At 43.4% G+C, this 26,145-nt stretch overlaps 3 protein-coding genes across 10 annotated transcripts; 2 read left to right on the top strand and 1 right to left on the bottom strand.

Moving 5' to 3' along the window:
- Nucleotides 1–50: 50 nt before the first annotated feature.
- On the top strand, nucleotides 51–11,148 carry haus5 (HAUS augmin-like complex, subunit 5). The gene is made up of 19 exons (XM_053625766.1): nucleotides 51–1,763; nucleotides 1,857–1,919; nucleotides 2,021–2,053; nucleotides 2,689–2,713; nucleotides 2,845–2,977; nucleotides 3,224–3,383; nucleotides 3,959–4,040; nucleotides 4,460–4,542; nucleotides 4,645–4,699; nucleotides 5,252–5,379; nucleotides 5,477–5,558; nucleotides 6,187–6,335; nucleotides 6,522–6,684; nucleotides 7,062–7,142; nucleotides 7,597–7,742; nucleotides 7,917–8,010; nucleotides 9,202–9,340; nucleotides 9,500–9,632; nucleotides 10,580–11,148. Exons 1-19 carry the CDS (start codon nucleotides 1,672–1,674, stop codon nucleotides 10,680–10,682), a joined length of 1,944 nt encoding a protein of 647 aa, XP_053481741.1. The 5' UTR covers nucleotides 51–1,671; the 3' UTR covers nucleotides 10,683–11,148.
- On the bottom strand, nucleotides 10,874–21,108 carry fzr1a (fizzy/cell division cycle 20 related 1a). 3 transcript variants are annotated; one of them, XM_053625780.1, is made up of 14 exons: nucleotides 20,965–21,108; nucleotides 18,449–18,573; nucleotides 16,616–16,744; nucleotides 16,382–16,445; nucleotides 16,167–16,297; nucleotides 15,398–15,480; nucleotides 15,093–15,276; nucleotides 14,905–14,970; nucleotides 14,698–14,800; nucleotides 14,067–14,251; nucleotides 13,727–13,960; nucleotides 12,764–12,868; nucleotides 11,685–11,777; nucleotides 10,874–11,552 (listed from the first exon to the last, which is right to left on the bottom strand). In XM_053625780.1, exons 2-14 carry the CDS (start codon nucleotides 18,515–18,517, stop codon nucleotides 11,511–11,513), a joined length of 1,488 nt encoding a protein of 495 aa, XP_053481755.1. In that variant the 5' UTR covers nucleotides 18,518–18,573; nucleotides 20,965–21,108; the 3' UTR covers nucleotides 10,874–11,510. The 3 variants fall into 3 exon arrangements, with proteins under 3 accessions (XP_053481755.1, XP_053481753.1, XP_053481754.1); XM_053625778.1 differs by having other exon boundaries at nucleotides 10,875–11,552; nucleotides 16,167–16,300; XM_053625779.1 differs by lacking the exon at nucleotides 20,965–21,108 and adding an exon at nucleotides 18,845–20,098 and having other exon boundaries at nucleotides 10,875–11,552; nucleotides 16,167–16,300.
- dohh (deoxyhypusine hydroxylase/monooxygenase) lies at nucleotides 21,097–25,928 on the top strand. 6 transcript variants are annotated; one of them, XM_053625789.1, is made up of 8 exons: nucleotides 21,097–21,422; nucleotides 21,511–21,816; nucleotides 23,031–23,190; nucleotides 23,325–23,399; nucleotides 23,609–23,887; nucleotides 24,148–24,224; nucleotides 24,325–24,577; nucleotides 24,867–25,928. In XM_053625789.1, exons 5-8 carry the CDS (start codon nucleotides 23,614–23,616, stop codon nucleotides 25,181–25,183), a joined length of 921 nt encoding a protein of 306 aa, XP_053481764.1. In that variant the 5' UTR covers nucleotides 21,097–21,422; nucleotides 21,511–21,816; nucleotides 23,031–23,190; nucleotides 23,325–23,399; nucleotides 23,609–23,613; the 3' UTR covers nucleotides 25,184–25,928. The 6 variants fall into 6 exon arrangements, with proteins under 6 accessions (XP_053481764.1, XP_053481765.1, XP_053481766.1 ...); XM_053625790.1 differs by having other exon boundaries at nucleotides 21,097–21,439; XM_053625791.1 differs by lacking the exon at nucleotides 21,511–21,816 and having other exon boundaries at nucleotides 21,097–21,437; nucleotides 23,052–23,190.
- Nucleotides 25,929–26,145: the final 217 nt, after the last annotated feature.

The following is a 26,145-nucleotide window of genomic DNA, read 5'->3' as shown; positions in this document are numbered from 1 at the left end:
TCATCAATAATATAAACACTCTTGGTCATGCCGTTGGAGGAAAATAATCTGCATCCTGACGTTGCTGCGATGTCATAGCACATCCGTTTGGCACGTCATAACATTTATCCGTTTATAGTTCCGTTTAATGCCGTGGAACATCCTCAAAACAAATAAGTTAGTTCCCGTTATCGCTTACGTTATAGCAGCTATAAACAGTTCCCTCGGCAGCATGTATTTTTCTCTCCTGTTTGAAGTTAATAAGACCAAAAAACTGGACACTGGAGACTCCTTCCATGAATGTTTAAAAAACGGTTTCCTTACAGAAAACTGGACCATATAAATACATTTCTTTTTTTTTTTCCTTCATTAAACAAAATCACATTTCTAACGTATGTATTTTAAGTCAGATTATCTGGAGCGTCCACTATAGGAGTATACCTGTGAATGAGCTGAGCTGTTACTATGGAAATGATAACCTGTTGCAGGAACTTCTGCCAGAGTGGCTTCAATTAAACTGATCCCTTTCTGTTGATGAGCGGGGTAAAGGGGGTTAGAGTTAACACATGCACAACAACAGAAGGGTTACAGTTAGTATGTAAAATACGCTTGTATGAATAGGTGGACCTGATAAAACAATAGAACAAAAAGTCTGTGAGGTGGAGTCAGACCTGATCCAGCTACTCCTACCTGGGAGCAGTTCAAAAGTCCAGCAGGTGAAGTGTGTTTCAGAGTGGAGAAATGTGTTTAATGTGCTGTTTTGAGTTATATAGCTTCATGTTGGTTTGGAATGTGGGAGGGGTTGGATCAGATCCAGCTCCACCCCCTGGACTTTTGGTTCTGCAGAGAGGACTATCTCCTAAACGTATTTGTTCCTTCAGAGAGATTCTCTGATTTCACAATGATTAAACCAGATGTTTCTGGCGGGGTGAAAACACAACAGTCTTAAGACAGAAATAAATTAATGTCCTCTTCCGCCATCTTTCCCGTTAAGTTGTACGTTTCGTCCTATCAGAATGCAATGGCATTATTATTATTTTTATTTATTTCTTTTTAATTTACAAAAGCAGTATTAAATCACGTTCAAAATATACTCTTTTACCACACAGGCTCATAAAATCAATCTATTTTTTTTTTCTTCAAATGTGTCTGAAGTCAATTTTATTCGTTTAATTAATGACGTAGTATGACGTAGGCGGAAGTAAAAAAATAAACCCGGGAAGCGGTGCGAGTTTTAAACAAAATATTTAATCGACCTTCCCTGAAAAATATTTTTTAGTACGTTATACAGTTAACTCGGATGTTATTTCACAGTTTTATATTCTAAAAAAGTACAATTTGGTTAACAATTCCGGTTGGAGCTCGTTTACGAAAATACCCGTTAGCAAACGTTTTTTTAAAAATATATTTCCTACCTGTATACCGACGAGTCCGTTGTGATTGGATAATACACTCTAACAGGACTTTCCGATAGGCTGACTGCTTTTGAGTACGAACTTCTAGCTAATCAGAGCAATCAGGAGGCGGGATTTGTTAGAATACGGGTGTCGAACTGGAGGATAACGTACGCTTCAGCGTAACGACCATTCTCCAGGTCTGTGTTGGAAAAAGTTATTATTTACAACTCAGTTAGAGTTTATAGTTCATAAGAGTCCGGAAAAGTGCTAGCTAGTGAAGGAATTAACGCAGAAAATGGGGAGTTTGGTTCAGGAGGTGAAGCGTTGGGCGACAGAAGAGCTGGATTTGCCTCCTCACAACCTCCCACACGACAGCTACATTAAAACGTAAATAAGAATTAAATTATTATAACTGAGCTTGTTATAACTTTTGATAGTTAATTAAACGGTACTTAGTTATGTTGTAATTTTTTTTTAAAGGTTGTGTGTTGGCACAGGAGCCTCAATTTGGAAATATGTCATACAGCATGTTTACAGTGAGAGGTAATGTGAAGTCTGTCCTTTTATAACATCACTCTTATAACATTGTACCTTCCCTATGCATATTTCTTTTATTTACACTTTCTGCCATTTTTCTTCTACAGGAAGGTGCGACTCATGAGAAGGAATCTTCAGTGGTATCCTACTTGAATCCTAGATTTCATTTTAAACCATTCCAGACTTGATTCCTGCTCTTTTCATTGAGTCAAATCTTTTGATTCGATTCGATTCGATTCGATTCGAGTCGCCCGTAAGAGTCGATTCTTTCAGCTCCCAAACGGCTCACTGGTGTTTATTCTGTAGCTTGTTTCAGACAGTACGATTTTCTATCCGTTGTCTGTTGTCGTAGATAAATTACAAAAGAATCGTAAAACAATTCTTACGCCATGAGCTGAAATGAGTCTGCGGTCTCGGAACATACGCGACAGGTTCACCGGCATGCCTTTGACCCCAAAGATGACCGATGACATAGTTTTGTCGGTGTTGTACATTTTTTAAAATTAAACTCTAGGAGTCTGAGAACTGCTACGACTCTTTTTTTTTTTTTTTTCCCCCTCATCCAACGTCAGCACCTGGTAGCCCCTCCCCTCTTCCGCCCCTTTTGCTGCGTGACAAGTCAGAATTGCGAGATGTTAACTCAAAATCGTGAGAAATAGTCGCACCTTTATAATGACCTTTTTTTTAAAAAAAATAAAATAATAATAATTCTCCGTGGTGGAAACGGGCTTCCGTACAACTGTTATCAGTTTTCCTTGACGTCTTGATTCCCAAGGTACAAAATTCTACAGGATAAAGAGGTAAGGAGTTAAAATATGCTTGGATCTTGGACTTTTGATTGCAGGAGATTACAGTGGGATTAAATGACCTGTCGTATGTATGTATGTATGTATGTATGTATGTGTATGTGTGTGTGTGTGTTCATGTGCAGCTGAAGCAGGTGGAGGGACAAAATAAAGACGCTCGGCGTGTGGAGCTGCAGAAGGAGATCTCTGAGCTGCAGACTGAACTCCGTCACATCGACCAGAAAATCAGCACGGCCGAGGAGCAGCTCGCTAACGAAGGTCAGGATTCCCTCCGGATGATTTATTTTCTTACATCGTATCTACTCGATCGGTGAAGAAGATCTCTTCGGCGTCTGAAGTTGTTATTTATTGTATTAGTTCATTTTATAAGTCTTTCACTTATGCAAATCTAATGCATCACGTAAGTATTCACCCCTTGAACATTTCCACATTTTGTACTGTTATCTTACACCGCAATGTGTGTATGTATGTATGTATGTATGTATGTGTGTGTGTGTGGAGTAGAGCAGAGTGTGAACAGACACTGTGCTCAGTACGAGGAGAGCCGACTGAGGGAGCTGATGCTGGAATCGTTCAGGCTGCGCTGCGCCGAGGAACGAGACACCCTCACACACGACACGCAGACCATCAGCAGCCAGAGGCAGGCTTTAGAGCAGCTCTCCAGGTGAGAACTTATTTAATCACACACACACACACACACACACACACACATCTGTCAAATGGCGGTCGATATAGCGTTTGACAGAAATACAGAAAGAGCCGCCGTTTAAACGAACGTTATATGTTTGTAGATACGGATACTGAAACCTTCAGCATCAGCTGATATCAATACCCGTTTCCTTTAAAAACTACTAAGCTTTAAAAAAAAAAAAACATTTTATTTTAACTGAAGCACTTTACAGGTAATCTTTCACCAAAAAAACAACAGAACAGCTGCGTTATAGGTATAATAAAGTATAAATATAATAAAGTTCATCGCAACTAAAAGGAATAAACAGTCAAGAGTCTTTATACGTCCACGTGAATTTCTTTTCCGAATCCGATTTCCAACCTTTTTGCCGATCGTTACGGGATCCGATCGATATCCGATGTACGTTTAATTCGATATCTGCTCCACCGTTGATGCTGGGTATCATCTCGGTGCCATCTTTAGTTGCATCATCTATTTTAAAGTTCAATCCCGTTCATTTCGACCGTTTGATCTAAATGCCGGTTTTCCCGTGTCGTTTACGTTTACAGGAAAGCCGAGGTGACCGTAGCGTTCGGAGGATCCGACGGCAGAGACGACGACGACGGCACGGCTGCGGAGCCTCTGGTTTTGGTAAGACCCGATCTGCTCCTCGGTGGCGGATTCGACTTCCGAACTGTCCGAGAACAACGCTCTGATTAGCACAGTGTAAACTAGGACCGCAAAATAAATCAAGGTTCTTGGCTTCCGCTGTTACGTAAGGAATAAAATACTCAGTCTTGATGATATTCTGGGAAAATAATGACTGACGGAGAGGTGCGACGAAGCGGCGTCACCGGTACTACAACGAAGTTGATCGATTTATACACACACACACACACACTTGTGTAAGAACTCTTCATCTCTCCTCGTGCATGCAGTGAGAGCGGTGCAGGTCGTCATCATCACGCTCGCAGCTGGAACGCCGCGCAGTACTAATCCAGCTGTTAGATTAAAATGTCTTTAATTAATGAAAATGTTCGCTGACTCAGTTCTGTCTCTTCCTTCTTTAGAGGCACGTCCGAGATCTGTGCAGGGAGCGAGTCCTCTTCTTCCAGTCTCTGCAGGACAACATGCTGAAGTCCACGTCTTCAGAGTAAGAGCAGGGTCGCTTAAAAATGTCACCCAGGAACAATTTCACCTCTTTCCTTTTTTTTCCCTCCTGTTTAATAAACGCTGATTATTTGCTTCTCTGCAGCTTTACTGCTGATCAGAGGAGTGCAGTTTATCAGCACTGGCTTAGTGCCGTGGAGGTGAGGCACATGCTTGTTTGTTTGTTTGTTTTTCTTTTCCTGATCAATGCGTGTGTTTCAATCTTTTAAATGGCGTACTTGTTTTGGGGGGAAAAAGTATTTATTGTACCATCTTGCTATTTGGGGGAAAAATGTAATTCGGTGCAAACGAGTAGATACGATTATCGCCCGCTGACAAATGTTACTATGGCAACCAGTTGTAGGAACGGCATCATAGTACAATGACTGGCAACTCGCAGCGATAAAACGGCTGTGTGTGTGTGTGTGAACGTAGCTTTAAGCGTAACCTCAGAATAAACATTTACCAGTAAAGGAATTTGAGAGGATTACGTGACTGTTAACCGGTTCAAATAGTACAGGCTGCCTGACTTTAAACCGTGTCCGTGCGAAGACTTTTCTATCAGAACATGTATGTAAACAATCAGATTTTGACTCATTATACTGTATAGACTTACACAAGTGCATAGGAACATAATCAGATTATTGCAGAATCGTTTTTTATGAGGTATCGGATTATTATTTTGTAAAACTGTCTTTCCTTGGGTTTTTGAGGACGTGCTGCGATCTCACCCGCCGAATCAGCTCCTTTTAGCTCTGCAGGCTTTGGCCTCCAAACAGCAGGTGGCGCTGGAGGAGAAAACCGCAGCTTTGGATGTGGAACGTGACGTTTCTGCTCTCGGGTATAAAAAGAATTCAAGTTTCCTCGCCATGGCAGAAGTCGTAAATAAAAAAAAAAGAAAAAGCTCTGTTCTTAACGATGATTTTTGACGGCTCTAGGTTTCGGTATGAGCGTGATCACCTGCTCGACGTGTCCGTGGAGGAAGACGAGGACTTGCCGCCGGTGCGCAGTCTGTTACAGGTGAGATGAATATAAGAATATAAGAACAACGCGAATATATCCACACTACTGCTCAAAAGTTTGTGGACGCTCGACTGGAATGTTTCTCGTGATCTTTAAAAAGCTTTCGATCCGAAGGCGTGTGATTAAACGCGTGAAATCGGCGCCGTAGACACAAAATATAATCGTGCCCGACGTATTCATTTCTTTCATTAGAAAGCGAACGTTTTATTTACAAAAATTATTATTTGAAACGGACGACGCGGAGCGAAATATTCAGAAAAGCAGCCGATAAAGGAGTTCCCACCGACGCCGGACTCTTAATACTGAAATCGGTCTAGAAATGCATTTCTTCATACATTAATAACACGAGCGCTGACACTGGAGACTCCTTCCTTATAGGCTAAGTAAGCGTCTCCTTAAAGTAAACTTCACCACGTTGACAGTTATACACTGTTTATGTGGAAGTCTGGAACTACTCTCGGAGCTGCTGTGATGGAAAATTTATCAACGGCTTCTGACCAATCAGAGTATTCTTTAAAAAGAAACAAAACAGCGCTGTGGCATTAGTTCATTTTAAATGGCCTCATGTTCATTATATTGTGCTTGTGTGTCTTTTGTGTGTGTGTGTGTGTGTGTGTGTGCGCAGTCTACGTGGGAGGAGGTGGAACAGCGTTACATGCGCTTGGCAGAGGTTCGGAGTAGAGCTCGGAGACTGCGCGCTGATCTCGGCGCTCTCACGAAGGAGGTCCAGCTAAGAATTCTGGGACAGGACGATCTCCTTAACCCCACGGCCCGGCGAGTTCACTCTCCTCACTCATCAACGCTTGATTTATACGCTGACGATGTTGCCTTATATCTCGTTTGAAATATATATATTTTTTTTTCAATGCAATGGATCTCGCCGGATCGTTACTTTTATTAAGCTCCGCCCCCAAGATCTGCCCAATAAATAAAACCTCCGTTGTGTCGTGTGCGTCTCAGGAATGTGTTTGAGTTGGAGGTGCAGGCGGTGAGACGGGCTGCGGTGAGAGACAGCGTGCGGGAGCAGTGTGCACAGCTCCAGCTGGAGAACCGAGAGAAACGTGAGGCTCTGCGCAACCTCCACACGCAGTGGCAAAGCATCATGGACTTCAGGCAGCTCGTGGTACGTGGGCAGTGACCGTGTGAACCAGCGGTGGGTATAATAACGCCAATTATCGAGGACGGAGACAAGGAGAACACGAGTCACTGTAATCATAGATCTCATTTTCTCACCTTGTTGACGTATGCACTGAATCGGTACTTGGTTATCTGGCACCGGTACTTTTTTGGGGGGGGCGGGGTTTGGGTCATCTTAAACTTTTTGCTTAAGCTAATTCGCAGTTGCAGTGGTTCTTTCTTGTCCATCATGTAAAGTGGTCAGTGTTCTGTACTTCATTTTCCGAGTCGACCTCGAATCTTAACCAGTGTTCAAGATCTTCCCATGTTTGCTGTCTCCGCTACTTCTGATATCTGTGTGTGTGTGTGTGTGATGTGACGCAGGATATTAGACAGGAACAGATACGGAGTCTGATCAAAGGAAACTCCACGCTAAAGACCGAACTCGCACGTGTTCACTCGGAGGTACGAGTGTCTGCATGCTTTCCTTCTCTGTACTACAAGCGTTTCTTTCCCTTCGACCGGGGTTCGCCATCCAAAACCTTTATATACCGTACTGTAGGTTTCGCTAACCAACCGCTAGGGACCGAACTTTTCTTAAGAATGTCGCTGTAAATCATTTGCCTTTGACGTTTTGAGTATTCAGAAAGCTGGGATCAAGCGGGACAGGACCAGCAGCGGATCTTCGGTCAGTCTAGGGGTGGGCGATATTGCCCAAAAAAAAACAAAACCCCAAACATATTATCATACTTAAAGACATTTCTGCCGTATGATCTGCATAGTGATGTATGGGTTTGATAACAGACTGGCAGCAGAGCATTCATTTTATGATTTATTAAAGGTGCAGTAGTCGATATATTTTTATTTCTTATTCGTACAGATAACCCGGAGGATAAATGTTGTTTCTTTGTCCCGTCAGTTGAGGGAGTTTGTGCGGGAGAAGCTCGGTCCACAGTTCGGGGGTGTGATCCGGTCTGCCGACCAACTCCGTAACTCCGTGTCCCAGGAGGCCAAGCTGTTTAACTCGGTGTCTCTCGCTGCCCTGGACCGCAGGATCGCAGACGGGTAACTAAAGGCGAATACGCTGGTTTATATCAGCCGTTACATCGTCGCTTATACCTCACGATGCGTATGACGTAATATCCCTCACTTCTCCTGCATTAGTGTTGGGAAATGAACGCTGATTGGAATAAAGATCACATGGGATGTTCTGCTTTGCGTTTCTCCTGTATGTCGTAGCGAGAGAATACCGGTGGATCAGCTCTCCGTGTATCGCGTGAACTCTCCGGCTCTGCAGGCCGTCCGTCAGGACCTCTGCGCACCACTCTACATGGTGAGTACTCTTACAAACCACAGGATCGCATAGACGCGCTCTTATCGTTTCTATAGCAACACCCGACGCAGGGCCGGTCCACGTAAACGGATTAAAAAAAAAAAAAACATCGTAGATCTGATGATGTTTTCCGTAAGGAGACTTTTTTTTCTTTAACGTTCATGGAAGGAGTCTCCAGTGTCAGAGGTAAAGCTTTATGTTTTCCGACATCTTCAGGACAGAGGGGTTTACACTTTTGCGTTAATGTGACAAACCACGATTTTTTAAATAACCGATATTTATTTATTTATTTATTTATTGTTTCACTTGTGATTTCGACACAATGATAACGACACCACTGAACTGGACAAACCGTTTTATTGATGACAATTTTGTCAATTTCACTTCCTCCTTGGAAGAGCAAACTCTTATTTATACACCAAAGAAAGAGTGCAAAAAATAAAGTGCACTGTTACTAAAGTTTGTCACGATTTCTTAGCACCAAGCTGCTTAAACTACATATCAAGCATTTACCAAACACCTCTCATTTTTTACGTTAACGGCTGTTATAGCGGTCTTGCGTGCAATTCTCAAAACGGCCACAAGGTGGCCGACATTTATCGGTGGATCCGATATTAAAAAACCGATAACTGATCATGGGAAAAATGCTAAATGTCTACTGAAAACAGAGGCTGTAGAGAGCGCGCCTGTTTGTTTATAGCTGCTGTAACGCAATTGAGAACAGGAACTAATCCACATAATGTTCCACATAAGAATGTTGTTCTTTAACTAATAGAAATGGTTAGCATTGGTGATTCGCAGTGGCGTAAGAGAAATTAAACACTTCGGGATGCAATGTAGATACTCTGTTTCTTCTGTATCGTAACTCGGGAACCATTTAACGGTTAAATGAATCATACCTGGACAATTCAAGTCTTTGAACCGTCGAGACTTTGTAAATCCGGGTTGCCACGATGACTCGAGTTGCTTTCGTCATTACATTTCTGTCTATTTCAGATCCAATAGATTTGTCTCAACTCTTAATTCTAAAATGTATTACGTTGGTGGACGGTATATGTTTCGATCAATCCAGAGTCAGTGTCATCACGACGATAAGTTCAGCTGGCGTCTGAGAAAGCGTTTTTGAGATCTGTCTGTGTGTAGCGTGTAATATAACCCTCAGGGCCGGCGTCGTCGTTTTGTATCGTACAGGCGCCGGAGTTGTTGTTCTCTCAGGCCGTGTCTCAGAGGCTGCAGTTGCGTTTCCTCCGTCGCCTCCTGCAGCTGCGCACCGACTCTCTAACGGACCTGAAGAACCGGACAGCACAGCTGCCTGCTCCTAATCAGCAGGGTAACTAACACACACACCTCCCTGCTCTATATTCCTAACCGTAAATTGCCCTTGTATTAGTGAAACGTGTTAAAAAGCATAGCATACTCAATGTAAAAGCTGAGACTGCAGTGTTTTAAAATCTTTTAAATGTTTTGTGTGTGTGTGTGTGTGTGACAGCTCTGCTTCAGCGTGTGAAAGCGGAGGACGCAGACCTGCTGCAGTCTCTGTTGCCCCGTGTACAGGAGCTCACACAGAGGTGCTCTAAAGGCATGGCCTACGCCAGTCAGGTCAACACCTCCATCACACACTGGTGAGGAGACGGCTCTTAAACCTACACCTCACACGCGCACATGCTTTTCGTTTTTTTTTTTTTTTAAATACAGGGACACGGAGCGTGATGTATGGTCATGCAATTACATCTACAGCTTTACAGAGATTGTGAAATTGGCGGATGTTTACGTTTCATTTATAGGTTTCAAAAAAGGAAAAAGTAACAGCAGTTTACTTTATAAAGAAAAAACAACCTCAGAATTATGAATCTGGTCACTGGCATAAAGCTACAAATAAATAACCGCGAGCAAACGAAAGTGCACCTGAAATCAAATTTCAAACCCAAGAGCCGTCCCTTTAGCGTCGTAGACGGCGTACAGCGGTGCTTGAAAGTTTGTGAACCCTATAGGATTTTTTATATTTCTGCATAAATGTCATGTATGTAATGTAGATGTAATATTGGATCATTTTCCTCGATAAATAAATGACCAAGTATAATAACTTTGTCTCATTTCTCTAATTAGGTTCTCTTTATCTACTGTTAGGACTGAGGATGTTTTATGTCATTTATATGGACGTATAGAAAATTCCAAAAAGAGTTCAAAAACTTTCAAGCACCCTGTAGAGCTCGAATCGTCCAGTTCGATGCTCTCTAGGATGGTATAAGCCCCGCCCCCGGAGGCGTATCTTGCTCTACAGTAGCAGCTCGTTAGCGATCACACGGTTTATCGGTACATTTTTGGTTGAAGTGTTTATTCGTTTGGGGGGAAAAAAGGTGGAGTTTGTTCAATTAAATTACGGTTTTATGACATGAAATAGTGTGTGTGTGTGTGTGTGGGGGGGGGGGGGCTGGGGGGGGTTTGGTAGTTTTACCAACTTGGGGTGGTTCAATAAACAAAAAACAGAGTGAGGACACAATTCTGTCTTTATAGACCAGCGAAGAAATTAATGTGAGCCTTTTGTGTGTGTGTGTGTGTGTATATATAGGTGGGAGCAGCCGGCTCAGTTCGCTCTGCCAGACATGCAGCAGGACGGCGTGACCTTTCAGCAGTGGCTGCAGAGATGGAAACTGGCTACCAAGGAACTTTAATCGCATGTGGATTTGTAATCCGCGTCACTACGAACTGTATTTCTAAACGCCGGTCCGTTCACGTTTAGGAGCAGTTTGTCGTTTTTAACGTAACGGAAAGCGATCTTTTAGGCTGCACAGAAGACATCGTTGTCCTTCCTCCCTTTCTGCGCCTTCGATTTCCTTTTCAGGAAAAAAAGAAAAGGAGGCCGGGCTGAGCAGCTCTGTTCCAGGTGGAGGCGGGGCTAGAGACTGTAGCCTATAGTACACGTGGAAGTATAAACCACGTGAGTTGTCATGTGTTGTGCTGTAGGAAAATAAGTCAAGCCGCATTGCTCTTTCAGGGTGTTTTGTATTGTTAATCTTCCACAGCTCCATTTATGCTTTTAGACAGACATGTTCTTGCTGTACAGTCATGATTTATTAGTTGTTTTTAAATACACATTTTACAATTCCCCCCCCCAATAAACAACGATGATTAATTCGCTACACATACTTTCTTGAGATGCTGATTTTTTTTTGTTTCGTATGCTTTTCCATCACACCCTTTTTTCCCCCCAGGAACGTTAGTTACGGTACGCTCTTAAGGCTTGCGTCGTCAGACCCTCCAAGGTAACGTAAAAACATGAACTAAATAAACTGTACAACAAACATAAAAAATAAACGAACACGATCGTGACAACACGGGAGTCGGCCAGACGAACGACGGCACGTCCCAAAGTCCAGAACTGTACAAATAGGAACGAGAGAGTTACGCGGCCTTCTCAGCTTCACGCCGTCTGCGTTCCGTCCGTGAGCGGCCGGTGAGAAGCGGATGTAATGACGAGATCCTGGAACGCAGCCACGCCTTTACCGTATTCTGGTGAACAGGTTTAAAACGGACACGGACTCCTGAAAGCAAAACAAAGCCAGATTTTTGTTTATTAAATTAACAGTAACACACCAGAGCGAACTTGCAAATAGGTGGGGGTGGGAGGGGGGAAGGAGAGAGCATCATAACGTTCTGGGAATTTGCATAGTTACCTTCGTCGATCGAGTTTTACTAAACACGTTCCAGAAGCGTAGCGTCTCGTCGCCTGCTCCGGTCACGATGGCCTCCCCGTCCGGAGACATCGCCTAGAAACGGACGACAGACGTCAGTGCGTGGTGAAACAAAAACGATAACGAGAGCTAAATGTTTCATTTATTAAAACGGCGGTCCGATCGCGCGGCGCTCTTGACTCGTTGTCTATAACAGCAGCTCTGACCGTAGTGCGGCTGCAAATCAAAAGCTAATGCGCTGGTTTCTATAGTAACAACTCGCACTAGGAGTTGTACGTTTGACAGGATTCCGTGTTATTTTCGTCTTAACTTCAAGAGAGGAAACGGATAAAAAGTGGTTGAATTAATGAAACGTGTTAGAAGTCGGCTGGAAGAAGTCGCCGATGTCAGGGCTCTGTAGCAGTAGAACAGGAGTTTACACTTTCCAATTTTATTTATTTTTAAAAGAATCAACATCGAGAGAGTCTGGAGAGGAAACTGCGTGGTTCCTGTTTTCACTTGCGTTACAGCAGCTAGAACTCCAACGTTCCACATTGTTCCACGTAGCTATAATCTGAGCGGGTTTTGTTCTTTAATTAATAAGTAGAACTGTAAATACACTCGTTTGCGTTCTAGAGCTTGCTAATAGTGAGAAACTACAGGCGACAGGATTTCATCGGCTAAGGAAGTTCATGTCCGGCGATGCGATTCGCCGAAATGAGTCACATGACCTGCTCCGCGAGCTTTGTTTCATTTTGTTTTACATATTTTTTTTTCCCCCCCCGTTGAATTATATTCAAGGAAATCCACTGTTAAAAATACAATTAAAAGGTTTACTTTTTTTTTTTTTTCAAATTCAATAAATGCACGATGTTTCCGAAGTCAGCAAATAATCGCGAGTTTTTGCCATAATCGAGCAGCCCTAGCACATCCTGGAGTCTTTTATTCCTTAGAGAGATAGTCTGCTTGGTTCCTGCAGTTTGCTTCTTTTTATCTAACTCGGTTACAACTGAAAATGTTCATAAATAAATAAACAAACTCCTAAACCTTCTTGATCTACAGTTAATAAAGAAGACACTCACCAGATAAAGCACTCTGTACGAGTGACCGGTCAGTTTGGCGATCTGAGTAAGCGACGGGTATTTCCACACGAGGATCTGGTTCTGTGAGTAGCCATGTGTGCTAACCTGCAGAGGAACACACCCCAGAGAGAGAGAGAGAAAGAGATCTTATTCAAACACACACACACAATGCTGATCACGTGACACAACGTCATGACCGAATGATTCGTTTTGTCTTAATTTAGAGCGTTGTGTCGGCTCCCTTCTTTTAATTAATCATGCGAAACGACGGGTCCTCGGAGTCCCTCGCGCAGTGAACCCGTACGAGGATGTGCTTCAGATACAGACGCCAAAGCTCTTCTAGAAGCTGCTCTGGATAAACTAAACGCTGTTAGGGTTATATAAATAAGCAGTTGAACCTCGACAGTACATTCCAGATATTAAACTGCGGTGATCCACGATAGTAATGACGATATGATTTGAAGTCGATCAAGCCGAGGTTTACGTTAGTTAGTCTTCTTACGCGGAGATTTACACAAACTCGGGAGCACGAGCAGGTTACGGACGTGTTTCCGAACTGACGGGATTTTTACGGACGCCAGGTTTCCTGTGGAAATGCTCGCGCGTACGACTTTAAGAAGAAATCTGTTTGTATCCAGCTTAACGAACGAGACCCGTCGTTTGTTAGAGGACTGAAGAAGACGTCAGGAAAACGGTGAGGAGGAAACGATACTGAAAAGCGTCGGAACGGATCTAAAAAAACAAAAACAAAAACAACTACACAAACACGATGACGATGAGCGTGAACGTTAGATACGAATTACTGCAGTATGATGAATAACTGGTTCCTGTACTCCCTTACAATAAATTAAAAAAATATATATGTATAAAAAATGATGTTTTTTTTTTTTCAAGCTAAAATCACTGGTCTGAGGATGATGCGTGCGATTTGGCGTACGTGTGTGTGCGCACGTGCACTCTTACCAGTTCGTTGGTGTGTTTGGACCAGGCCAGGTTGCAGACCTGAGAGCCGGTGTCGATGCACTGGAGCGGCTGAGCCGTGAGCGTGTTCCAGAAGCGGATGCAGCGGTCGGCCGTCCCTCCTCCGGACGCCAGGAGGCCGTGTTGGTGAGGAGACCATGCGATGGCCTTCACTGCCGCTAAATGCTCTGTATACTGCTGAACGGGCGCCACGCTCGAGTGATTCCACACCAGCAGCTGAGAGAGCGCGAGAGAGAGAGCGCAAGAGAGAGAAAGCGTTCAGAGAGACGGCGCATTTCTAGAAACACTTAACACCAACGTTGCGCTTCGTTATGACGGCCACCTTGTTATCGTTTCCTCCGGAGGCGAGAAGCTGGTGGTCGGTGCTCCATTTAAGGCCACACACTTCCTGCCTGTGGCCTTGCAGTCTGCGCTCAGACTGCAGCGGCGGCGTCCTGATGTCCCTCTGCAGGATCATGCGGTCCCGGCTGCCCGAGGAAAGCTGATCTGCGTTCCACGCCAACGCGCCTGACGACGACGGGGAAGAAAACAGATCAGTCACCGTGTCGTGTCGTCTTATCGCTTTTTTCTTCGTGCTCTTTAACGTGGCTGCGAGTTTACTGCCACGGACGACGCAAACGCGGTGCTACACGGCGCGTTCAGATCACACTACAGCGAGCTGATGTAGAATATACTGTTTAAAAAAAAAATAGCGTTATTTACTTTTCTAGGCTTCGTATTCACTATATGTGCTCGTTACATAGACGCCTGTGCATGACACACCGTTATGCTCGACAGGATGAGACTCGGCAACAGACACAGAATTACACCAACAGGTAACGTATTAAATTACAGATTAATGCATGAAGAATATATATTAAAAAAAAAAATCATTGAAAAACATTTTATGCACAACGTTATATTGCATTATTATATACGATTGCATGTTCCGGTCGGGATTGCGAGCATCTTACCGACTCGGGCCGTGTGTCCCTCTAGCGTGTAGAGTTTCTTGCCGGCTGCTGCGTCCCAGATCTGTACGAATCCTTTGTGCGTTCCCACCGCCACGTGATTCCCCTGAAGCAGAAAGATCCAGTCGGACATCAACAAACAAAAACACTTAATAACCTCTCAGCGTCTAAACAGAATTCGAACGGAAACCAGTTCTGGGTCCTGCTTACTCGCTCTGACCAGCCGACCGACGTCACCGAGTCTCCCTCTACGGACAGGTCGCACAGCCGCGTTACCTGCGCAGAGAAACTTTTAGCACCTCCGAAGAACAAAGACACGCACCCTCTATTAGGAAGAAAACGTTCGGAAAAGCCGTTTCCACACCAGGACGGAAATCCTCGGCGACGTGACGACGTACCTGGCTCGTGCAGGCGCTCCACAGGTACACGCAGGTCCCCAGTCCGACGCTGAGCACGTTTAAGGAGGACCAGTCCACCAGGTTGAGGTAGAAATCGTCTTGCAGCTCTGGTGCGTCCAGCACCTTAAATGGGATCTTGGAGATTTTGCGAGTCGGCTTCCTCGGCGAACGGAGCAACTTTTGACTGCGGGGGGGGAAAAAAAACACCCCGATTTTTATTTTTTTTTTAAAAGGCGGGGCAGTTTAAACAGAGGTCGTGACCTCTCGTCAGTTTTCTCATCAGCGGTGGCGTTTTCGCCGGTTACCTTTTGCTGCTGACGGGGGACAGAGAGTACGGAGAGACGTTGTTGCCGTCGTCAGGCGTGGCTCTCTTGGCGCTCAGAGTATACTGCACGACATACAACAACAACAACAACAAAAAGATTTTAACTCATACCAGGTAGTGTTACAAATCTAACTCTACAATAAACCAGTCACGGTCCTCTAGTCGCTCTCGGAGATTGGACTGGATTGGATTCTGCCTTGCTTGCAAATGGCTTTAGACAAAATAAAATAAAAAAAAGTGCCTGCCTAATGTAGAACTGAAGTCTAGATCAGTAATCAGCACTCGATTACCTTGTGTATGTAGTTCTACTCTGTAAATAACCTTCCCTCGCCTAGTTATCATCATGAAGAATTTCTAAAACACAAGCAAAAAATAAATAATTACAAAGCGCTAACACTGGGGACTCCTTCCAATCTCGCACCATCCTCTGGCGAGTTAACTTACTTGCGAGAGGAGCGTTAACCTCCGCAAGATTGTCGAACACGCCTTATTACTTCTGTTTGCCAGCTAGAAAACATCCGAGCCGTCTCGGCTGAGATATAAGCCGCGTTAGAGGAGATCTTGAACCGGTAAGGATAGACGAAGGAGCTCGTCACTGTCACTGGTTCAGAACCCACTATTCTGAAGTCACATGCTCTACATGTGAGACAAAATGCTTGTAGATGATCAGCACTTCGAGCTCTACGTTCGAAGCTTCCGAGGCCCTGGTCTAAAAACCACGGCGCAGCTGGAGGACGGAAGACGCTTACGCTGAAGAGACTTCTTTTCTCCGGCGTCGAAGGCTGCAGCCTCCGGTCTTCGGTCTGAGGGTCCTGCACTTTCTCGATCCCGGCTCCGAGCAGCTCGTTCTTCAGGAGCGCCGAGTACGCCAAACCGTCCGCTGCTAAAGAGACGCCGAGCTCGAGTTCAAATCAGCCTCCAAACCCAAATCGAGTGGAACCAAATAATCAAGCTGTGAACTCACCTTTGCCCGTATCTGATGTCGCGTCCTTGGTTTTCTTATTCTGGCTTGGGGACTTCTCGTTTTCCTGCACCAAACAAACAAAAAAAAAAACAATCAGCTCTCGTCACGCACCATCAAAAAGGAATTACAGGACCATCTTCCTGACCACAGGTCAAAACCGACACTGTCGTTCAGGAGAGAAGCTCCTTTTTTTTTTTTACTCTAGTTAGTCTGTACGTTAAACCGAGTATTTACGTTGATCCTGTGGAAGTTGATGCTCCAGTTGGCTCCTGCTCGCGATGGGATGAACCGATCCCCGTGCTTGCTCGGCGAGGACATCGGCGACTTGGTGGGTGTCAGGTGACGGATCACGTCCGTGACTTTCTGCACGTGGTCGAAATAAGACGAATGAATAAAGTAAATCACACGACTCACAGAACAAAGTCGTTGGATTGGTCTTTAACATCGGTCAAAATCATGCTTTTGCAAAATAGTTCGGTGAATAAATAAATAAACGAATGAAAGTACACAGTTTTCTCCTTAGTCAATCAGACAATACGCACGTGCTAAGTTTGTCTGAAGTCGGCTCAGGTGCTAATAAGTAAGAAACACAAACGCCTAAATCACACACTCGCCTCACATCATCAAAAGTCTGCACGTCATCAAGATGGCTACTACTAAAAGTGTCCTTGTGGCCATTGTTATAGAGATCAGAGTCTCACGTTAAAGGAATGAAACATTATTTTAGAGCCGCTGCAGGAAAATAATCGATGACGTGGTGGTGTGATGAAGTTACGGTTACTAGACGTCAACCGAGTGATCGGTTTTGCAGGTTAATCGACACCGATAACCGATTGCTGGAACTGTGGGTTATCAGCAAAAATCCACAGGGAGACATTTTTCCAGACAGGAGCGGCTGAGAAGGGTCCACAGTGGTTATACGGTACGAGAGCGGCCTCTAGAGGCGAAATAAAAACTCAGACTAATTTTGTTGTGTTATTTGAAGTATTTTTTGATTGATTTTGGCTGTATTTATTTTTATTTGTTATCTGGAGTGCTACTTTTTGGTTCAGTTTGGATGTACATCTTTTATTTACTTTAATATTTATTCATAGTTAATATACATTAATATTTATTTCATTTAAAAAAAAGTACAGGACATTTTCATGGTACAGTCAGTACTGTTTAGTTTTGTAATAAAGTTCAGCAATATTTAACTTCGAGTGTTATGTTTTCACTCACTATCAGTTTTACAAACGTAAAAAAATTAACCGGTTATTGGCAGGTATATACCGGGTATCGGTCGACCTCCAACTCTAACCACCCCACAAAGCTGATTATTTTATTATAACTACACTTCCTGAAGTTTGTTATTCCTCTTATACTACAACCCTGTGTCAATTACCAAATTGAAGATTTAAAAAAAATAATAAACTGGAAAAAAAAAAAAAGCACGTCATCATTTTTATCCGTTTATAGCTACTTTTAACATCGTGGAAAATCCAGGAAACAAGTTCATAATATGACTAACTTTAAGCGGCTTGGCATGTTGCCAAATTTTTTTTTTTTAATGGTAAAGTGCAAAGTTGTCCGTCCGTCCATCCACCTGTGGTGGAAAATTTAAAAGAGTCACAGCTTTACCCCTGGAGACTCCTTCCATACACAATAAACAGACTTTATCCTATTATTAAATAGGTTAAACGTAATTAGACAGGTCTTAGACTGTGACTAGCGTCCGTTGTTGACCGCAAGCCCGCGTCTAAGATGTTACTACAGTAACGATAACGTATTCGAACGAGCGTGTTAATATAAACCCGAGATTTGTCAGAGCTGCAGTTATAGAAAACTAATCGACGCCTTCTGACCAATCAGATTAAAGAATTCAGCAGCGCTGTGGTATAATGCGTCAGAAGCAGGGTTTGCTCGGGAAACTCAGAACAGCTTGAGAAGAGCGTTTCTGCACGGTGCTAAACCGCTAGCCGTCAGCATTCCTTCACGAGTTAGCGACGTCAGTACGAGCAAATTTCGTGTCGAATTTCCGTGTCGAACGTGAGGAGATGAAGGTGTGTGTGACAACGCGGCACTCACGACAGGGCTGGCGTTGTCATTCTGGACGTTGATCTGCCGCAGAAGTCGACGCTCGTAGTCCTGATCCATGGAGGTGGTCGGCCAGGGAGAGGAAGGAAATGGTCCGCGGGGATTTTGGTACCAAACTGCGGTTGGATTTAATGGAAATAAATAATAATCGTTAAGAGGCCATGCTAGCGTGGTACATAAGTACACACAAAATACAAACCAAGATTAAGACCAGAATTTACACAGGACCTCAAAGCACCACTGCAGGTTTTACACTCATTCTGTCACATCTCATTAAAGGAAATAAATAAATAAATAAACCGATGTGTGATCTGCAACACCACCCAGGACTTATTGTGTTTAAACTGCGACACGTTGGTCTCTTTTCATTTTAGTTAACGACATTACCCACAGTGCCGTTCGACTGCCTGCTGATAGCGGTCCCCTCATTGCATCTCTACCTAAAGAGAGCGATGCAGCGGCGCTTAAGTCGTTCAGTCTGTCCGGTTCTTTCCTCTCACCTCAAACACATCCGCTTCAACACCTTCAACTGTCATGCTATCTGCTTGCCTGCTTCCATTCTGGGAGTTCACCGTTCGCACCGACATCCCCACCGCTTCCGAGCTGGATCTCTCGCTTATACGACGTTGGAGAATGTCATCGCGGGAAAGCGGCGAGCAAACGAGTCGTACAGTAAATGGGAACTAGCTTAGGCAGTAAAGTTGTGAACGGGGAACCGAAAGAAACGTCGGACCACACGACAAGGTTGGTCCGAGGAATCGTCCGCGTTCGTCACCTTAGCACACGTCATAGTCGCACAGGAAGTCTCGATTCTAATGCCACCGAAATCGCCTTGAAATCCTTTTGTCGCTATTTTGAATGTAGGGTGAGGAGAAACAAACCAAAACAACCCCTTCTTTTGTTTTCAAGAACTAACAGCGAAACCCGACAAAGGCTCGAGATCCGTGACCGGTTCGTGACATCAGCACGGCACACGATCACCAACTTCTCACAGGAGTAACCGAAATATACCGCCGACAGCGTATCGAACTAGCACCGGAACCACGAGGCGCTCCAGAGATATTTCAGCGTGAACATATCTAACGTGTTTCAGGGCGGAGTTCCCCTTTGAGCGCTCACGTATTAACAACGTGACCCAACATTTACACCTTACATTCACGAAGCTCGTTTCGCTGTCGTTAACATCGACAGGGTGGCTGATGAGTTTCAGGCATGATCGCCGTGTCGCAATTCTGAAGGTCTCTAGTTTGTGTACCGGAACATTCCTAAATCACCCCGCCTTTCTCTCTCTCTCTCTCTCTCTCTCTCTCTCGGTTCTTCTTCTTCTTCATCTTATTATTATCATCATCTGGTAGACTTGACGTCTTTACTTCTTATATGCCTCGAACCTACGTAATAGATGGTTTGATTTGATCCGTCACCTGCTCCAATTGACATTTATGCTTCTTCATCAATATTTCTGTGTGTATATATACACACACACACACACACACACAATGCTTTCTGGATCATTAAAACTAATAAGTTTTCACTGAACGATGGCGTCGGTGTGACCTTCCCGAGCTCGGACGAGAGGAAATCGGCCAATGCAGGGTCCAAATTCTAGTTCTGTGAAAAAAGTCTCTATACGTAGAGGAAATTAACACTTTTTTTCCCCCTCTTCTCCACCAACATGCACTGACGAAGACACAACCGCCGTGGTGCTGCAATACACAGTCCCCCATGTGTGGAGACTTCTGGGACAGATGAATACGGACTGTGCTTCTCCTGGATTAGTTTGAGATTATAAAATGAGGTTTAACAAAAGATAATATTATATAAACTCTGTCTCTCTCTCATACACACACACACACACACACACACACACACACCTGTTCAAGCAGGCTATAAACAGTGTGAGACAACTATTCAGACCGGCTGCTTCAAATCAGTCACTGATAAAAACTAATAAAAAAGGAAATTAGGTTGTGTGTCAGGATGATCACTACATCCTCCTGGTGAAATTATTCAACCTGAAGTAAACAGAGTGTGAGAAATGAGGCGGAAATACACTGACAGCACTGTGTATAGAACACAGCTGATTACCCATATAAGGCAATGACTCCAGCTTTGTCTACAGCTGTTTCCGGTCAGAAATTAATATTTTTGACGTTAGGCAACAATTAACAAACCCCGCTTAGGGTTAGTGTTAACTAGTTCAGTTAACCCTTTAACTAGCCTTCAAAGCGGCGGCTCTATTGTTAAACCCGGTTTCTCTTTAAATCTTTGTTAGCTTACTAAGCTCATAACTTGTAAGCTTTATTAACAAGGCTGGGCGTTAATGTTTTGCGTGTATACTTCATTATTTCAGCTAAAGACGAACCTGACACACACGTACACAATATATCGAAATCTTGAAACGCGTTGTTATAGATACAAATAGATCAGCTGACTAGCACGGCTAATCAATCCGTTAACACGCTAATGCTAGCTAGCTAGCTAATCATTTCACACAACTCGCAACTTACCTCGAGCTCTCGGTTCGATTAGTATTCACTGAAAATGCTGCGTTTTGAAATAATTTTCTTTAAAAAAAACTTTTTTTTTAATCAGTTTGCTACAAAACTCAAAGCTTTGTAAGTCGCTATCTCTGCTAGCAGAGATAGATATGTATTTTTTTTTTTAATTGAAGCCGCCGCGAAGGATTGTGGGTAAGGAGGATTTGAACGGCTGACGTCACGAAATTTGAATCAAAACAAGTTACATTGCCATGGATACGTGAATGTTAATTAACTCGATGTTTAGATGCTAAAGATATCACGTAAAAGTGTATTTATATATTTACATTTACATTTATTCATTTAGCGGACGCTTTTATCCAAAGCGACTTACAAACGAGAAAATACAAGCAAAGTGATATATCAAGCGGAGAACAATACAAGTAGAGGTGTACAAGATCCATGAATTGAGTTCCAGAAGAAGCAAAGTGCGCAGAGTGGAGGTGTAATTTTTTATTATTATTATTATTATGATTATTTTTTAAATTATTTTTAATTTTTTTATGGGTTGGTTAGGTGTTCATGGAAGAGGTGGGTCTTTAGCGGTTTTTTGAAGATGGTGAGAGATTCTGCGGTCCGGATTGAGGTTGGAAGTTCATTCCACCACTGAGGAACAGTTAGTTTGAATGTTCTTGATAGGGACCTTGAGCCACGCTGAGTAGGTAATATGTATGTACGCATATGTATGTATATATGCGTATATGTATATCACCAGTCATCACTAGTGGACATTTAATATCACTCATCACCGAGAGGGGGCGCTGCCTTGCAACACTGACCGGTTTAATTATAGGAAGACGTTAAAATGCAATACATCTAACGGTAAGTTGTGGTTTTCTTATTATTGCAAGAAATGCTTTTGCATATGAAATTTAGCTTTAAAAAATATCTGTTAAATTGTATATTATGTATTATTTATTATTAATTACTTTGTGAACGTTTGAACAAAACTCCACACAGCACGTATTCATATAAAGAGAATATGAATGAAATCAAATTAACAAGTTAAAAATAATTTTGTTGCAGTCTATTTTCCTAGTCGCAGCATCTACACTCACCTCTTTGTAAAACGCAGAGCAACTATTCAATAATTAAAATGGTTTATAGTAAATTGTCAATAAATTTAATTCCACAATTCCATAATTAAACGCCCTACTGCCACCTGGCGGCACGGAGGAATTATACATGTTTCTAATATTGTAATGACAGAAAATATTGCTACTTTGAGACTAAGACCATCCAAAGAACCCTTGAAGAAAAACCCCTGTTTCTATAGGAAAGTTAAGTTCTATGTTACAGATTATTATTATTACACTTCATCAAGATAACTACACTGTTAGGAAGAGGCCGTGAAAGCTCTCCAGTTTGTATAGGTCTGGTGGGTAATTTTAATTCACACAGATAAGAAATGGTTATTAAAAGTTGTTGTTTTTTTTTTTTTTTAAATATAAACAAAATCTGAGATAAAACAAAGGCAATCTGAGTAAACACAACATACAGTTTTTACATGATTTTTATTTATTGAAGCAAAAAAAAAAAAAGGCTATCTGATTCCAACTGGGCCTGTGTGAAAATGTATTTGCCCCCATAGTTACTAATCCCCCAAATCTATGAAACTGCATTCATAATGGGGTTCGGCTGGACCAGACGCAACCAGGCCTGATTACTGCAAACCCTGTTCAATCAAATCTACACTTAAATAGAACTTTTTCAACAGCACGAAGTGGGTTAAAAGGTCTTACCCAGTTACACACTATGCCAAAGTTAAAAGAAATTCCAGAAATGATGAGGAAGAAAGTGATTGAAATACATAAGTCTGGGACGGGTTACAGTACGCGTATACTCTGCTGATGACGAAATTTGCGTCATGCGTACCGCACGCTGTTCCTAGTGTACGATTAATAAGTGAAGCATACTTTCTGCTTAAGGAACTTAAGGAAAACATATAATACTAATACATATAATATACTACTACCACTACTACTACTACTACTAATAATACTAAAGCAGTATTTTTGGTCAAAACTTGACTTTAGTACAAGTTACCATTCCTCCAGGCCGCTAGGTGGCGAAACGGCGTCAACACGCTCTTAAACCGTTTCTATGAAGTCACGAAGAAAGACTCTTCCTTCCTGTATGGACAGCATGGAGAGTTGGATGTTATTAAATGCTAGTGGATAGCTCATGTTATTCTCTGTGAGTATTTTATTTAATTAAATTCTCGCTTCAGCTTCTCAAGTACAGTTACAGTAAATGATCTCATAGTGATGCTGATATAATCTACAAGATTAACTTTAACACTGACTCTGGTTGCACTTTTTTTTTTTTAGGTATACAGGAACAGTGTACCTCTTCCGACTGACGTCCATCTTTACTGTGCACTCCTCCTCATTCCTCAAGCTCCAGTAAGCTTAAAGATTTAAATGAGTTAGTATTGAACACGTGACACCAAGTGTTATTGCGTAATAAATATGCAGAATATGAAACAGTGGTTTAGGTGATGGGAATGTATTCACGAAATCTTGAATTCTTGAAAACAGTAAAAGTGTCATCCCTTCCAAACCTTTGTTATTTTTTGTGATTTAAAAAAAACAGACAACTTTTTTTCTTTAAGGTGTCATGACGAGCGATCGGGACGTAGCGGCGGTGGGACGCATCCTCGTGGACGGCCAGCAGGAGCTTCCCGCTCGTTTCCGGGCTCTGTTCACGCTTCGGAACCTGGGCGGAGCCGAGGCGGTGAGATGGATCGGCGAGGCTTTCTCGGACGAGTCCGCGCTTCTCAAGCACGAGCTGGCGTACTGCCTGGGGCAGATGCAGGACGAGCGGGCCATTCCCGTCCTGGAGACGGTGCTGAGAGACACCGAGCAGGAACCGATGGTCAGGCACGAAGCAGGTGAAATCTACAGCCGATCTCGGGATTGATCCGGTTGTTACGCGGTGTTCTTAGAGGGAGCGCTCGGACGAGACATGACTTCATCGGGATGATAATATGATGATTTAAAGATAAACGTTAAAAAGGCTTGGCGAGACTTTTGATTAAGATTTTTTTCAATCCCTAGTTACACAACACGTCGAATAACACAACACGGCTTTGGAATAAGACGAGCACTGGTGAAGGACGTGAGTGATTTATAACGTTGTCCATGTTTGTAGGTGAAGCTTTGGGAGCCATTGGGAATCCAAAAGTGTTGGATTTACTGAAGCAGTACTCAGAGGACCCGGTCGTTGAGGTATAATCGTGTAAAACGTTCAAAATCACTCCTCCTCTTCTAATAGACTTTCACTGACGTGCACTGAGCTCTGTACGTGTGTGTGTGTGTGTGTGTGTAGGTGGCAGAGACGTGTCAGCTGGCCGTCAGGAGGCTGGAGTGGCTGATGAGTGGTGGCGATGCTGAGAAATCAGAGGCTGCAGACAGTAACCCTTACTGCTCGGTGGACCCCGCCCCTCCTGCGCAGAGGAAGAGTGTTCCTGAGCTCAGGACGCAGCTCCTGGACGAGAGCCTACCCCTGTTCGAGCGCTACAGAGCCATGTTCGCTCTCAGGAACCTCGGCAGCGAGGAGGCCGTGCTCGCTCTAGGAGACGGTAAGGGCTCGAGGATAAAAAAAAAAAAACAACTTCTAGATATAAACGAGGTTAAAAAGTGTCTTCCGGCCATGATTCAGTGCTTTTATATATTTTTTTCCTTTAACAAATAAAAATGGCATTTAAGAGAAATAGAGCTCTTCCTGACACACCGTTATAGGGAAAATAATCACCGCCAGTTCACGTTTATCAGTTTATTTGTACGTCTTCACTAGACAGAGAGACAGAAAGAAAGAAAGAAAGAAAGCCGTCCCTGTTGGAAACTAATTGGTACTCCATTTTTCTCCAGGCCTGCAGTGCAGCAGTGCTTTATTCCGTCATGAGATCGGCTACGTGTTGGGACAGATGCAGCACGAGGCGAGCATCCCTCACCTGCGCGCCGCTCTGGAGAACGAGACCGAGAACGCCATGGTGAGGCACGAGTGTGCCGAGGCGCTGGGATCCATCGGGCAGGACGCGTGTCTGTCCGTCCTGCAGCGGTACCGCGAGGACGGCGAGCGCGTGGTGAAGGAGAGCTGTGAGGTCGCGCTGGACATGCTGGAGTACGAGAACAGCGCGCAGTTCCAGTACGCAGACGGACTGCTCCGAGTAAACGCTGCTCAGTGACACCAAATCATTTAGGACTTCCGTCATTACCCACGATCTACACCTCACCTCACGGTTTAAAACCGCGAGAACAGTTTCTGAACCCATGTCAAGCGTTTTCTGGGTTAGACGTGGTTTTGGAATGCGTAACGGTAACACTGGGCATGAGTATTAATCCCCGCTAGGTTTGAGATGCTTAGGAATGATCAAGTTAACTCAAGTGACAATAGTTTCCACAAAGGTTTAACCACACTACTTTCCTATTAACGTATGGAACTTCGAAAAGGCATTTGAGCCGCATGGGAGGCGTTCCTGCGTCGCTGTGAGCTCAAAATAGTGATATGAAATTGAGAAACGTTGAGGAGAAGTTGAAAAACGAGGCTGTGATTCACCAGGCTGGACATCTAATCGGAGAACTCGCTCTCCTGCCAGCCTCTGATACAGATTTAATAGTCCGACAGGCATGGATATGGGCAGATTCGTGAAATACGACGCTGGGTGCGCGGCGACGCTCGTTGGGTCGATGGATTTATGACTCGCGTACAACCGTCCTCAACTTCAATTAGCAGAATCCTCCCTGAGTTCCATGCTGCAGCTTGATGGATAAACTTGTCCTCAGATATTTCCTGCAAGTTATGATCACACGGAAATCAAATCATTTATTTATAAAGCAGGAGCATGATATTCCTCAGTATCATAATCTGGTTGTTTCTTTTGTTTTGGTTGTGCTTCCTGTAATTGCAATAAATTTCCAAACAAACTTCTACTCTCCTGCTGCTTTTTTTCCCTTTCTTTCTTTCTTTCTTTCTTTCTTTTAAGCTCCTAAAATCGTGGAGCGCAAAGCAGTCGTACCGCTGGAAAAAAAAAAAACAACATGAAATGAAATTAGTAGTCGACCGAAAATCGGTTTCCCCGATGTTTTTCCTGATATTTAAGCATTTTTCCATAATCGGATATCGGTTTCGTAATATCGGATCCACCGA

Source organism: Ictalurus furcatus, chromosome 5 (assembly GCF_023375685.1).
Source record: "Ictalurus furcatus strain D&B chromosome 5, Billie_1.0, whole genome shotgun sequence".
In the NCBI taxonomy this organism is placed as follows: domain Eukaryota; kingdom Metazoa; phylum Chordata; class Actinopteri; order Siluriformes; family Ictaluridae; genus Ictalurus; species Ictalurus furcatus.
The sequence above is the reverse complement of the archived record's forward strand: the minus strand, read 5'-3'. Positions and strand labels throughout refer to the sequence as shown.